This window comes from Ptychodera flava, chromosome 7 (genome assembly GCF_041260155.1).
Source record: "Ptychodera flava strain L36383 chromosome 7, AS_Pfla_20210202, whole genome shotgun sequence".
NCBI classification, from domain to species: domain Eukaryota; kingdom Metazoa; phylum Hemichordata; class Enteropneusta; family Ptychoderidae; genus Ptychodera; species Ptychodera flava.
In genome coordinates, this window is record NC_091934.1 from 1560015 (window position 1) to 1575465 (window position 15451).

A 15451-nucleotide genomic window follows, 5' to 3' on the forward strand; every position below is an offset into this window, starting at 1 on the left:
GGCAATTGTTGCCATTTTTGGTCAGAAAATTTTATTCTCAAAAAACTACTCATCAGATAGCTTTGGTTGACATGTTCTTAGGGATGATCGGATGTGATATATTCAAAGTATGATGAAATCTTCAATTGTGTATTTTTGCAGCTATTTTAGCCACTTTTCTCTGGCCACTGCATTGAGCTATCAAAGATTTCCACCTTCTTCATCAACATGTGTCAAAAATAGTTATTCTCCACATAAACACAGCGGAGCTTTATCGGCCGCTAGGTCGCTTGTTTGAACTTACCTGAAATTCTGTGTGAAATTTCTTGTTTTTTACCAAAAATCCGTCTTTTTACCCCAAATATCTGTCCATTTTTAGCTCCGCTGTCAGCGACGCGGAGCTTATCAAATAGGTTGATTATCCGGCGTCGTCCGTCGTCGTCCGGTGTCCGTCGTCGTCCGTCAACAATTGCCTTCTCCTCTGAAACCACAAGTCCAATTGCTTTGAAATTTTATATGCAGTTCACTTGGGATGACCTCACTTCAGTTTGTTCAAATCATGGTGAAATTTGCATATTTGTATTTTTGGGGCATTTTTTGGTGTTTTTGGTAAAAAAATCTTCTTCTCTGAAACCGCTTGTCCGATTGCTTTGAAATTTGATATAGAGTTTGCTTAGGGTGACTGAAACCAGATTTGTAAAAATGGTGGTGAAATTTGCATATTTGTATTTGTAAGGCAATTTTTGTCATTTTTGGTAAAAAAATCTTTAAAAATCTTCTTCTTCAAAACTACTGGGCAGATAGCTTTTATATTTGGTACATATGTCCCTAGGGATGATCTATTTCAGATTTGTTCAAATTGTGCAGAAATATGCAAATTTGCATTTTTAAGGCAATTTTTGCCATTTTGGTCAAAAAATGTATTTCTCAAAAGTACTGGTCTGATAGTTTTGAAATTTGGTATACAGGTTTCTATAGACGAACTTAGTAATATATATTGAATTTCTGATGAAATCTGTAATTTTGTATTTTTGGGGCAATTTTTGCCATTTTTGGTCAAAAAATGTGTATTTCCAAAACTACTCATCTGATAGCTTTGAAATTTAGTATACAGGTTCCTACAGATGAACTAAATGATATTTATGGAAATAATGATGAAATCTGCAATTTTGTAATTTTGGGGCAATTTTTGCCATTTTTGGTCAAAAAATGTGTTTCTCAAAAAGTACTGGTCTAACAGCTTTGAAATTTGGTACACAGGTTTCTACAGATAAGCTACGTAATATATTTTGAATTTCTGATGAAATCTGTAATTTTGTATTTTTTGGGCAATTTTTGCCATTTTTGGACAAAAAATGTGTATTTCCAAAACTACTTATCTGATAGCTTTGAAATTTGGTATACAGGTTTCCATAGATGAACTAAATGATATTTATTGAAATAATGATGACATCTGCAATTTTGAATTTTAGGGCAATTTTTCTCATTTTTGGTCAAAAAATTTTAGCCACTTTTTTCTGGCCACTGCATTGAGTTATCAAAGATTTCCACCTTCTTCATCAACATGTGTCAAAAATAGTTATTCTGTACATAAACACAGCGGAGCTATATCGGCCGCTAGGTCGCTTGTTGTAATATTGTGATCTCAAAACAGGTCTAAATTAGTAATTTTTCATCTATGTGGAGAAATAATTCATACTTTGCAGTATTCATTGAGATAGAGATGTATCATTTGCAGAGCAAAGCTGTCCACGTTGTAACAGGAAAAGTACAATGGTATGGTTGTGTAATTGATATGCAAATTAGTTCTGTATTTTATACCTTTTTTGGTAAATTTCACATTTTATAATTACACACACACTTTGAGTGAAGTACCAGTATACTCTCTGCAATCCACAATACTATTCCATCCCCATTTCTGGTTTTCATTTCAATTTAATCAATTTTTCTGTAAAATTTTATTTTTTTGACCAAAAAGGGCATTTTCTACCCCAAATTTACATCCAATTTTGTAACAAAGTGATGTCAGAGTAGTCTCATAACATCGTATATTAAATTTTCTCAAAGAAATATTCGATGGTTTACTTATTTTATTTGAAACAAATGTGTCATTTGCAGAGGAAAGTGGTCTGTATTTTCACAGATAGAGTAGATATCAGTTGCATACTTATATGCAATAAATATGCAAATGAGTTCTAAAATTTCAATATTTTTGGTCATTTTGTGTCAATGTAATGTTTAACTCTCATTTCAACCACCACAGCAACATCCACTCCGCATCTAAATGTAAATTTTGGGAATTTTCAGGTTTATTTTGAAAAATTTTAATTTTTGACCAAAATCCTGAGATTTTACCCCAAATTTCTGCTAAATTTGTATAAATATGATATCATAACTACCATAATCAGATAGAATATCTTATAAGGATCATGAATCATATAGGGTTTGCCGCATTTTATTCAGGAATAAAAAATTCCTATGGGTTGAAAAGGTAACATGCACAAATTGTTTACCTGCCTTAAAATAATGCAGTGGCTGGGTATTACATAACACAAGATAATGCAGCCCCTTAAGGGTTGAACACTCTACAAACAAAATATATGAATTTATCAGTTGTCATCATTGATGAACTTGGCATGGTTGGTAACAGTTTCTTCACTTTTATTAATCTCCGTCTTCAAGAAATCAAAGGAAATAAGATATTTGGTGGCGTGTCAATAGTCTCTGTAGGTGATATGTTGCAACTCAAACCTGTCATGGATGGATGGATTTTTAAAGATCTATACCAGGGATATGGACCTTCATCAATAAACCTCTGGAAAGTGTACTTTACAAAGCATGAACTGACAGATATTATGTGACAGAAAGATGATAAACATTTTGCAGAATTACTTAATCGTCTCAGAGTTGGCCAATATACATAAGAAGATATAAACCTACTTCAGCAAAAGACTGATGAATTTTCATCTGGTCAAGCAGATCAATGTGAAAATGCAATTCACTTGTATACTACAATTGTAAATGTTGAAAAAACACAATGAAGCAATTTTCACTAGAGTACTGACAGAGAAATTACGGTGGCTCACCTGCATTCCAATGCAGTAAATGGTGCTTACTCACTTTACTAGTCGCCTGATAATAAACTGCCACGTACTCCACCAGGACAGAATGGTGTTAATGTATGCAACTTATATTAATGATCCGAATCATGCCGTATATACAGTTAAACGTATCTAACACAAATCTTGTGTATCCCATATCCCAACCCCATGCCTTCAAGTCAATTACTGCTTTCCAACAACCAACTACTTCAACTGGCCTCACACTTGAGGAGCTTCAGTGTCCTTGATGCTATTTTTCTATAAATTTTGCACTGCACAAGATGATTGAACAAATTGCAATGTTTGAATTTGTAAACTCAAAGAATAAAAATCCTTTGGTCACAGATTAAATTATTTTTTGAAAAGAAATTTACTTTTAAACAGTTTTAGCATATATTCTTTACACGGTCATGTATTTCAAGGAAAATATGCCTATTTAAAACAGTAATTTCTTCACTTTTAATTTTTTTTCAATACTATGACAATTATCAGCCATGAGGTTTTACAAACACAAGACCAGATAAGCGTTTTTCATCATTTCCATAGGACTCTTTGGAAATTCCATTAAAAACAGTTAAAAGTGACTTAAAATGTTCACTTGGTATACATTTAATTTACAGATGCCAGGTTGTGTATTTCACATACACTCAGGTCAGCAGGGAAGGGCGTCATTACTATTTTGGACTGTTAATTCTTATTTCTGAATTATTTAACTTTTTTCCCACATTGAACTGTCTTTAGGCAGTTTATACTGTAGCTTAGAATTTTTTTGATTGATATATTTAATCATGGGTTCTTTGGGTCCATATCCCACCTCATGCCCCTACATCATCAACAACTTACCAACAACTCCATGCCAACAACCAATTACCTGACCTGGCCACACATTAGAGAAGGTACAGCGTCATAAACGGTAATTTTTTGGACACCGTGGTGCAAAGCACCAAAGGTGTCCTATGTCGCCACAATGTCTGTGTGTGTGTCCGTCTGTCCGTCCGTCCGTCTGTCCGTCCGTCTGTCCGTCCGTCTGTCCGTCCGTCCGTCCGTCCGTCCGTAGACAGATTTTGTTCCACTCATAACTTAAGAACCCTTAGGTCCAATGTCATGCAATTTGGTATTTGGTATTATCATGATGAGACTTAGATCTGATTAGATTTTGGTGGGTGTGGCTTATTAATTAATTGCTCATTTGCATATTTTATGACTTTTTTCGTCCATGCAGATATCTCAGAGACGCCTGGAGCGATTTCGTTCAAACTTGGTAAAAGGATAGTACTCTACCTCATACAGATGCATGTTGATTTGTTTTACAATGCGATCAAATTTGGCTGTGTTAGAGGACTTTTTAGTTTTCACCTCCATAGACTCCCATGTATAAGGCAGTCCATCATAGACTCCCATGTTTAAGGCGTCCATAGACTCCCATGTATAAGGCAGTCCATAGACTCCCATGTATAAGGAAGTCCATAGACTCCCATGTATAAGGCAGTCCATAGACTCCCATGTATAAGGCAGTCCATAGACTCCCATGTATAAGGCAGTCCATAGACTCCCATGTATAAGGCCAAGAAAAATAAAAATTTAGTTTCTCATCGTATTCATATTGCAAAAAGGATGCAGTGACACAGTTTTTAGTCCCCACAGATAAAGTCCAGGGGGCTCATAGATTGGGTCATGTCAGTCCGTTAGTCCATCCATGTGAGTCCATCCGTTCACGCAGATATCTCAGACGCTTTGACAAAATGTCACGTGACCTTTGACCTAAAATATACATATTTGTCCATAACTCGGTAACCACAAGTGCTAAACCTTTCATAAATGGTATGATGGGACACCCTATGATGCCACATATTGTACCTCATTAATTATGTGCATATCTAATTTTGAGCAAGCCAATAGAGCTAGAGGTCTGATTTTTGGTATATATGGATAACTTAGCAATACAAATATTTTGACAAAGTGTCACGTGACCTTGGTGACCTTTGACCTCAAATATACATATTTGTCCAAAACGCAGTAACCACAAGTGCTACACCCTTCATATTTGGTATGATGGGACACCTTATGACGCCACATATTGTTCCTCATTAATTATGCACATATCTAATTTTTAGCGAGCTAATAGAGCTAGAGGTCTGATTTTTGGTATATAGGGATAACTTAGCAATACAATTTTTTTGACAAAATGTCATGTGACCTCAGTGACCTTGACCTCAAATATACATATTTGTCCATAACTCAGTAACCACAAGTGCTACACCCTTCATATTTGGTATGATGGGACACCTTATGACGCCACATATTGTTCCTCATTAATTATGCACATATCTAATTTTGAGCGAGCCAATAGAGCTAGAGGTCTGATTTTTGGTATATAGGGATAACTTAGCAATACAATTTTTTTGACAAAATGTCACGTGACCTTGGTGATCTTTGACCTCAAATATACATATTTGTCCAAAACGCAGTAACCACAAGTGCTACACCCTTTATATTTGGTATGATGGGACACCTTATGACGCCACATATTGTTCCTCATTAATTATGCACATATCTAATTTTGAGCGAGCCAATAGAGCTAGAGGTCTGATTTTTGGTATATAGGGATAACTTAGCAATACAATTATTTTGACAAAATGTCACGTGACCTCGGTGACCTTTGACCTCAAATATACATATTTGTCCATAACTCAGTAACAACAAGTGCTACACCCTTCATATTTGGTATGATGGGACACCTTATGACGCCACATATTGTACCTCATTAATTATGCACATATCTAATTTTGAGCAAGCCAATAGAGCTAGAGGTCTGATTTTTGGTATATAGGGATAACTTAGCAATACAATTATTTTGACAAAATGTCACGTGACCTCGGTGACCTTTGACCTCTAATATACATATTTGTCCAAAACTCAGTAACCACAAGTGCTACACCCTTCATATTTGGTATGATGGGACACCTTATGATGCCACATATTGTTCCTCATTAATTATGCACATATCTAATTTTGAGCGAGCCAATATAGCTAGAGGTCTGATTTTTGGTATATAGGGATAACTTAGCAATACAATTTTTTTGACCAAATGTCATGTGACCTCAGTGACCTTTGACCTCAAATATACATATTTGTCCATAACTCAGTAACCACAAGTGCTACACCCTTCATATTTGGTGTGATGGGACACCTTATGACGCCACATATTGTACCTCATTAATTTTACCTAAAATACACGATTATGTCAATAAATAAGTAACCACAAGTGCTATGTCCTTTATATTTAGTAGGATGGGAGACCTTATGACAACACATGCTTTACCTCGTTAATTATGCCCATATATAATTGTGGGCAAGCCAATAGAGCTAGAGGTCTGAATTTTGGCATATATGGATTAATTAGCAATACAATGGGGTTTTTTTTTTTCAAAATGTCACGTGACCTTAATGACCTTTGACCTTGAATATGCATATATATGCATAACTCAGTAACCACAAGTTCTTTACGCTTCAATTTTGATAGGATAGTAGACCTTAAGATGTCACATCTTGTACCTCATTTATTATGCACATATGTATTTCTTGGCAGGCCAATACAGCTAGAGGTCTGATCTTTTTTCCCGATTTAGAACCATAACTTAGACATGCCTCTTGTTTCAAAATGGGAACAATGACATAGACCTATGTGTCCATAGATCTGAACATATATACACTCCAGTGATACTTCTTAATGACCTCATTTCCCTGCCCCATCAGGACTAATACTCCTATTACAAGTGGGGACTATGTCATTGTCAATGACTTGTTACTTCTAGAATATACAGAATATTATCTTACATAGTGAGTGTCTGAATATTATTCTGAATTGTATTCCAAAGCACATTCTGAAAGGACTCTTCTGGAATATACAGAATATTATCTCACATAGTGAGTGTCTGAATGTTATTCTGAATTGTATTCCTAAGCACATTCTGAAAGTAACTCTTCTGAAAATTTCACATTCTTTGCCACTGCACCATCTCCCTAATACATACTGATGACCCACGGTGTCCACTCAAGTCTCACTTTGATTTTTATTCATGTTGTCATTTATTTTCTGGTCCCCACGGACACGGTCTGGGGGGACTTATAGGTTTGGTCATGTCCGTGTGTCCATGCATGTGTCCATCTGTGCATCCATATATTCACGCAGATATCTCAGAGTTGCCTGAAGTGATTTCATTCAATCTTGGTAAAAGGATTGTTACCTATGTCATACATATGGACATCAATTTGTTTTGTGATCCGATCCGATATGGGCGCTTGGCAGCCATTTTGTTTCCTGTATTTGATGTCAGCGTGTACATTGCGTGAATTTCTCAGTGATGTTGGCAGCAACGCCATTCAAACTGGATACACGGATTACTCCATGTATTATGCATATGCACATTGATTTTAGTTTTGATCCGCGTGGCGGCCTTTTTGTTTCCTATATTTGACGACCGTGTGTCCATTCATGTAAATTTCTCAGTGATTGAAAGTTGGTACACATATTAATTCTAATATCATATATAAATGCACACCGATTTTTAGCTCACATTTGGTATACCAATGCGAGGTTATCGTTCCAGCTGAATCAGTCATTTGCATCCCATTTGCATGTCTGTATGTCTGTATGCATGTATGTATGTATGTATGTATGTATGTATGTATGTATGTATGTATGTCCGTCCACATCAAAAACTAAACTGCAACACCTACTGTCTTAGTATTTGGTGTGCAGGTGCACCTAGGGATGGAGATATGAATTTGTTCAAATGAACTTGTCAGTGTCAAAAATATGCAAATGAGGAGGAAAAAAGGAAAAAGCCTGCAAATTGCTAAAACTCTGTAACCGTCGGTCAGATTGGGTTGAAACTTGGCATGCAGGTTCCTTTAGGTATTCTCAATTAGTTTTGTAAAAATTGGAATGAAATTTGCATGTTTCTATTTTTGGGGCTAATTTTTTGGTTTTTAGTCAGAAAAACTTTTTCTCTGAAATCACATGTTATACAAAGTGAATTGAAATTTTCATATTTGTAATTTGGGGCAATTTTCCCAATATTTGGTCTAAAATTTTTTTATCCAAAAGCTAGTGATCTGATAGCTTTGATATTTGGTATGCAGGTTCCTTAGGTTGATCAAAATCTGATGTATTCAAATTCTGATGAAATCAGCAATTTTATATTTTTTGGGCAATTTTTCTCATTTTTGGTCAAAATTCTTTTTTCTCAAAAATTACTTGTCTGATTGCTTTTATATTTGGAAGACAGGTTCCTAGGGTTAAATCTTCATATGATACATTGAAATTAGGTTGAAATCAACAATTTTTTATTTTTTTGGCAATTTTCTGCTATTTTTGGTCAAGAATTTTTTTCTCTAAAAACTACTGATCTGATAGCTCTGCTATTTAATGTACAGGTTCCAAGGGTTTGTGTAAATATGATAGATTGAAATTAGGATGAAATCTGCAATTTTGTATTTTTGGGGCAATTTTTCTCATTTTTGGTAAAAAGGTGTTTCTGAGACAATTACTTGTCTGATTGCTTTGATATTTAGTAAGCAGGTTCCTAGGGTTTATCTTAATATGATCTATTGAAATCGGTAATTTTGTATTTTGGGGGCAATTTTTGCCATTTTTTGTCAAAAAATTTGTTTCTCAAAAACTTCTTTTCTGATAGATTTGATATTTGGTAGACATGTTCCTGCAGATGATTTTAATTAAATATGTTTAAATTATGGTAAAATCTTTAATTACAGTATGTATTTTTGCAGCTACTTTTGCCATTTCGATCAGGCCAACCTGAAGTGGGCTATCAAAGATTTCCTCCTTCAGTAACACGTGTCACAAAAAGTTATTTTCTACATAACACAATAGTTTGTATGTTGAATGTTTGTATGTTGAAAGATTTGATGAACAGCTTGTTGTATGTCAACATAAAACTATCAAGATAAACCAAGTTGACATTGAATGTATGCTATCAATGGACATTCAACAGCATTTTGAAAGAGCTTTTCCAAATGTATTCAATGGCTTCAATAAGTAATCTAAGAGCATCAATCAAATATATTCAGAAAACAATAGAAAACACTTCATGATTCACGTCAATATTTGGCGAGTTTATGGCACAAAGGAAAGGTGACTATGCATGCCTTTCATGTAATGTGAGTTATAACTAACATCCTTTTTAACACTTACAGAGTATATCGAAGAGTGGGCGTCAATGGTGGTTTTAATGGTTGTTTGAAATCACTACGTGTCAATGGAATAAGTTACAGTTTGAACTTTCCTGGACCTGATGTATTGTATGGTAGACAGGTTGGTGAGTGTGGTGAAAATCCATGTAAAACAAGACCATGTCAGAATGGAGCTACTTGTATTGCATCAGATGCTGAGAGTTTTAAGTGCATTTGCATTGAACCATACTTAGGTAAGTGATCATTAGGGCGACATTTTTACGCTCCCATATATGCATATGTATATATGCAAATGGGAGGTATTCGTATAAGGTGGAAAAATGGTGTCTGTGTGTATGTATGCAAGTATGTATGTATGTCTGTTAGTCCGTCCGAATCAAAAACTCCTAAACCGTAGCACCTACTGTCCTAGTATTTGGTGTACAGGTGCACCTAGGGGTGGAGATGTGAATTTGTTCAAATGAACATGTCAGTGCCAAAAATATGCAAATGAGGGGGAAAAAAGGAAAAATCCGACAAATGGCTAAAACTCAGTAAGCATTGGTCAGATTTGGTTGAAACTTATTATGCAGATTTCTTTAGGTATTCTAAATTATGTGTGCAAAAATTGGGATGAAATTTGCATGTTTGTATTTTTAGGGTATTTTTTCCGTTTTTAGTCAAAAAATCTTGTTTTCTGAAGTCGCTCGTCTGAATGCTATGAAACTTAATATTCATGTTCCTCAGAATGACTTCAGTCATGCTTGTACAAATTGTATTGATATTGTCATATTTGTAATTTTGGGGCAATTTCCTGATTTGATAGCTTTGATACATGTATTTGGTATACAGGTATCTAAGATTAATCTCAATATAATGTATTAAGGTATGTTGAAACTGGCAATTTTTTTTATTTTGGGGGCAATTTTTGCCTTTTTTGGTCAAAAAATTTTTCTCCAAAAACTTCTGATCTGGTAGCTTTGATATCTAGTGTACAGGTTCCTAGGGTTGATGTTGATTAGATATATTTAAAATTAGGATGAAATCTGCAATTTTGTATTTTGGGGGCAATTTTTCTCATTTTTGGTCAAAAAATTTGTTTCTCAAAATTTACCAGTCTGATTGCTTTGATATTTAGTAAACAGGTCCTTAGGGTTTTTGTTAATAAGATATATTGAAATTAAGTTGAAATCCGGAATTTTGAATTTTTGGGGCAACTTTGCGAAACTTTCAGTTTTACTGGGATATCTTTCATTTTGTATTTTTAAGATTTTTTTTGGTAATTTTATACCTACTGGAACTAAGAGTATATAATGTGGTGATTTAGTAGTAAGCATTTGATATGGTAAACTGTATTTGGTGTTGAAATGCGGCAAAAAAATCCTGGCAGATTTTGAAAAAATTCCTAACAAATGCCAAAAAAAAAATGCAGCCAGAGAAGGTTTGACAAAAAGAAAAGGTGAGAGAGTGGGGAAAAAAGAATGTACAATGGATCGGATAAAAAAGATAATGTACAGGTCTCATCGATCTTCCAGACGCCATCCCTTATCAAATGGTCCACCCCGATGTATTTTTGTGCACAATTAACCATGCAGTGTATTTTAGTTTAAGATGTCAAGTTAGGTAAGGATTTGAAAGGAATAGTCAAGTTCATCACAGTTTTACTTTATCTCTTGTGTCATCATCCTTGTGTAATTGGTTAAGTTTGTAAGTTGTTCCAGATGTGGATGTACCAGCTGTTCTGGAAGAAAACAATGTTTACTTTTTCCTGTAGGGTTTCTGAGTTGATGATTGTATGTTGAAATTTCTCCATGTATCTTGTGTATAGGCAAAGTGTAAACATTGGTTGCATGTCATGTATTTCAGTCTATGTCAAATATTGTAAATGAAAAATCAAGAACAGTTTACTGTGTGCTTGTAAAAGATAACATATTTGTCAATACATAAACTGCCTTGCAGATTGATTGTCTTAAATATTATCACAGAAGTAGAAAAGGAAAAGAAACTAGTATGTCAGTCTGTCTGTATATGTATGTCCATGTTTCATACAATTGTTGACTTGTTTTGATAACTATATGGGAGCGAACAGTGATGGTGTCACTATTTTTTATTTTTGTGTTTCTAATCTCCCGACCCACCGTAAATTTCAGCTCCGACATGAAAATAAAAAAAAACTTTTTTATTTTGGCCGCCTCTGAGGCGATCATCCTAGCAACAGCACCACCATCATCAAATTGTGAGATTGCAGCAACTCAGACTGAAAGGACAGAGAGCACAGAACACTGAACTGAAAGACCAGAAATTGAAGTGACTGAATGGACAGAACATTGAACTGAAACAAATATCCCTTTTTTGCACTTAAAAATTGTAGAGACTGAAGGGACAGAACATTGAACTGAAACAAATACAGGTTTTTTTTGGTACTTGTTTTTTTTGTTGCGACCGCCCGCCCTCCCAAGTATTCCTCTGGAGATGAGAAACAAAAAAAATAAAAGGGTCACCCTTATCATACGCTCGGAGTTTCATCATACTGCAAATTTTGTCATCAGTGGATACTGTATCTAATAACTTTGGGTGTTATTTGAGGGCTTGAGGCTATTTATTTGACCATAGACCTCTCAGCCTCTCAGCCATTTTATGTACGCCATGAAAATCTCACACATTCTCATGATTTTAATAAAATAGAATATACATGTCAAAATCACTAAGTCATACAGTGAATAAAGATCCATCAAAAACTGGATTTATATGAAATAATTCTACTGAACTATGATCTCTTCACTTTGCTAGATGTTTAACTTGTCTGTATATCATCACGTGATGAACTGTTGTATGAACAGGGTGTATTGATACTTTTTTCCCAACTTTGTCAGGAAATTTGTCTATAAAAGGTATATAATGATAAGATTATTCATAAAATATAGAGATTTATGTCACCATATCATATGTCATTTGCTATGGTGTTATCTTCAATGCTATGTGTCTTTAAACAATACCTCTAATTTACAATATATGTGTACATAAAGTCAATTTATTTTGTAAATAACCTTATATTATTGCATAACCAAATTGTCAAAGAAGTTCTTCTCAAATGAAATTATTCCATGGTGTAAACAAACAGTGAAGAACTTTTTTAAGATGATTTCTGGAAGGACCTTTTCATTTATTTGTTAAATTTTTTTTTTTAATAATAAAAATAGGTCCACTTTGTGCTGACGTGTTCATTGATCCGTGTGAGGGTCATATGTGTGCTGCTGGTTCTACATGTAAAGGATTAGTTAAAGGAGGGTACATGTGTCTTTGTCCCCTGGGTAAAAAAGGAGAAATGTGCGACATGGGTAAGATTTATTTACAACATTTAAACACAACAGGATATCATAACTTTATCATAATTTTTCCCCTAAATATTCCATCATCTTAATACAGAAGGGGATTGCTATGCAATTTACTAATTCTTCTTCATTTAATGAAGATAAAAGAATCTCCGAACAACATTGATAAAGTTTTGTCAATCTTAGAGCGATATTATTTTAGTACATATGATAATCCAAACAAAAGCAGACAGTTTTCAAAGAAGATAATGGAAGTTTCATGTCAAGCAACAAGGTCTGTTGCCTAAAGGTAGCAGGGTTTTCATTAAATTTTTGATCAATAGGCGAAAAAGAAATATTTACAGGCTAGTGTTGCATTGACCTCAAAGTCACTGCAGCATCGGCAGGGGGATGAGCTTGAGAGGGGGATGTGCCCACAAGTGATAGATCAGAACAAAATTGTGAAAGTTTTTGAGTCAGAACATCTGTCCCCAAGGCGAATTCTACCTTAATTTGGAATATTGATTCTGATAGGGTGATGGTATCTTTTTGCCTTTGCTTGATTTGATTGCACAAAAATTTTAATTTGTTTTATAGATACTCATGAATTGCTATTTTGTTTGACAGATATCCCACCACCTGTTGATGAGATCTACATCCCAGAATTCAGTGGTGAGTCATTCATTGAAAGACCTGGCTTGAATGGTCAGTTTGGGAAGAGAATCAAAATCTCAGTTGTGTTCCTCACCAAGACAAGAAATGGCATGGTCTTTTACAATGGACAATTGACTGATGGCAAGGGAGATTTTATTTCACTGAATCTAGTCGATGGATACCTTGAGTTTCGTTATGATCTTGGTTCAGGTCCTGCTGAAATCAGGTATGACAATTTACGTATATAATCCTTTTAACAATGTGTCCCGTTCCCAAACACACATCATATGCACTGGACATCTTATTTATGCTCTTTGTGAAGTAATAATTTGGCAGACATTGTCACACCGAGATGCTTTACAGCGAACGTCAAAATGAACCGGAGATCAACTTTGATAAGCCTCTATCAATTTCCCTGGCAATCTTCCAATACCCCTTTGAAAACACCGAGGTACTTTGGTCAGTAAACATACACTGCGCCTGCTGTGCTATCTCCATTCGATCTCCCTATGCAAGCTTCTGCATGGATCAAACCATTTTGCGCCAGTTTACAGCTATGGCTGTTTGATATCAGTGTATTCAACGAAGCTCATGGCATACTTGTTATATATTACAAAACAATGGGACGCTGGATATCCCGAGACAGGATCGTTAGGAAAATGACACGTTTTCCCAGTACTTTCTTGATCTTTTGACCCTGCCCACCCCCGTCACCTTAATAGTATAGTTCATTACACAGTTACGTCCGCCATTGTTTATTTTCACTCACGGACCACAGCGATGTTAATTTTCATCCTCTGAACATGAAGTTTATTAGTTTGAAGCAATTATCCTTTCATCTGTGAAGAGTTTTACTGGTGACTATTACAATTTTCACTGCTATGTTGTTGTTTTCACAAGATGCAGACTGCTTTTCCGTGCAGTCAATCATAGACAGTTTCTCTACACTCTACAGTCCATGAGTCAATAAATGCCAGTTCACACGTGTACTATGCTGTTGATCGGCACATGACGTCCTCATGTCAAGTTTTGGGATTTTTTTGATGCTGAAATTTCACCAAAATACCATTCCTGTATCCAGAGATTGTGTAATCAGTTTGATTAAAAACAGCGATATAAAACACTGTGTCAGTTAATCTTGGAAATTTCGGCTGAGTTTTGCTGTCTTATCTATGGTTGTCAATCAGTATGTGCACTGCATTAGGGCCTGTATAGAGAGACCCTGATGTAATCAAGGTATGCCAGTTCATAAAATCGTGAGCATATTTTTTTTTCTGTCGACATCGATTTGCCTTGCAATGGAATTTTAGGCAAGAAAGAGCATCATAGAAAAATGGTTGACAGGCGTTTCCCAAACCAGTATCGACACAGAAATGCATTGCTCAGCACTGTGAACGATGTCATAATGAAATACCGTTGAACTGGGCATTTCCACGAGTAGAAGTTCACCGGCCGCCGAGAGTCAAATCAGGGCCTCACTCAATACAACAACATTGTCTTTCACTAGATATACTAACTGGCTGTATCTCAGTCGTTCCATGTGAATGTTTCTAATTTTATGAGCTCTCACACTGACAGTTGTTTACCTTGCAAGCTCATGGAATTTACTATTCAATTTGGGTAAAGTATGTCGTGTGACATGACTGCATACGGGAAATACTTCACGATAACAGGATCGACGCACATAACAATGCAAAACAAGTTCTGTGAAAAATCGAGTTTGAAATTATTATTACAATTAAAGGTCTTAAAATCGCATGCTTTATTTCATTTCTTGTCAACCACTTTGGGCTTCAAAATGGTTTCTTCCGGAAAGGGATCCAGAAATAGAAGGGAGATCAAATGGCAGTAACACAGCAGGCGCCTTGTATGTTTATTGGCCTGTTTATGGGCAACAATAACCAAAGTACCTCGGTGTTTTCCAAGGGATATTGGAAGATTACGAGGGAAATTGATAGGGGCTTATCAAAGTTGGTCTCCGGTTCATTTTGACGTTCGCTGTTAGGTTATTAATCCCCGCCCAAACCAACAAAATGGGATGGGGACTTGTAGATTGATTGGCGTGCGTCCACTGTGATATCTCAGACAGTAGACTGATTTCTTTGAAACTTGGTACAAGGTTAATACACTGTGGCGGACATTTGCACGTCAAATTGTTTCGGAATACAATCCAATAGGGCTGCAATGCGGCCATTTTGTTTCATGTCTGTG

At 35.5% G+C, this 15451-nt stretch overlaps 1 protein-coding gene across 1 annotated transcript in view; it reads left to right on the forward strand.

The window, feature by feature from the left end:
• LOC139137842 (agrin-like) overlaps positions 1-15451 on the forward strand; it is a 246189-nt gene that overhangs the window by 171776 nt on the left and 58962 nt on the right. The window contains exons 20-22 of the mRNA XM_070706137.1: positions 9300-9529; positions 12476-12613; positions 13214-13466. Coding sequence (XP_070562238.1) covers positions 9300-9529; positions 12476-12613; positions 13214-13466 — 621 coding nt within the window. The remainder of the gene's footprint in view (positions 1-9299; positions 9530-12475; positions 12614-13213; positions 13467-15451) is intronic.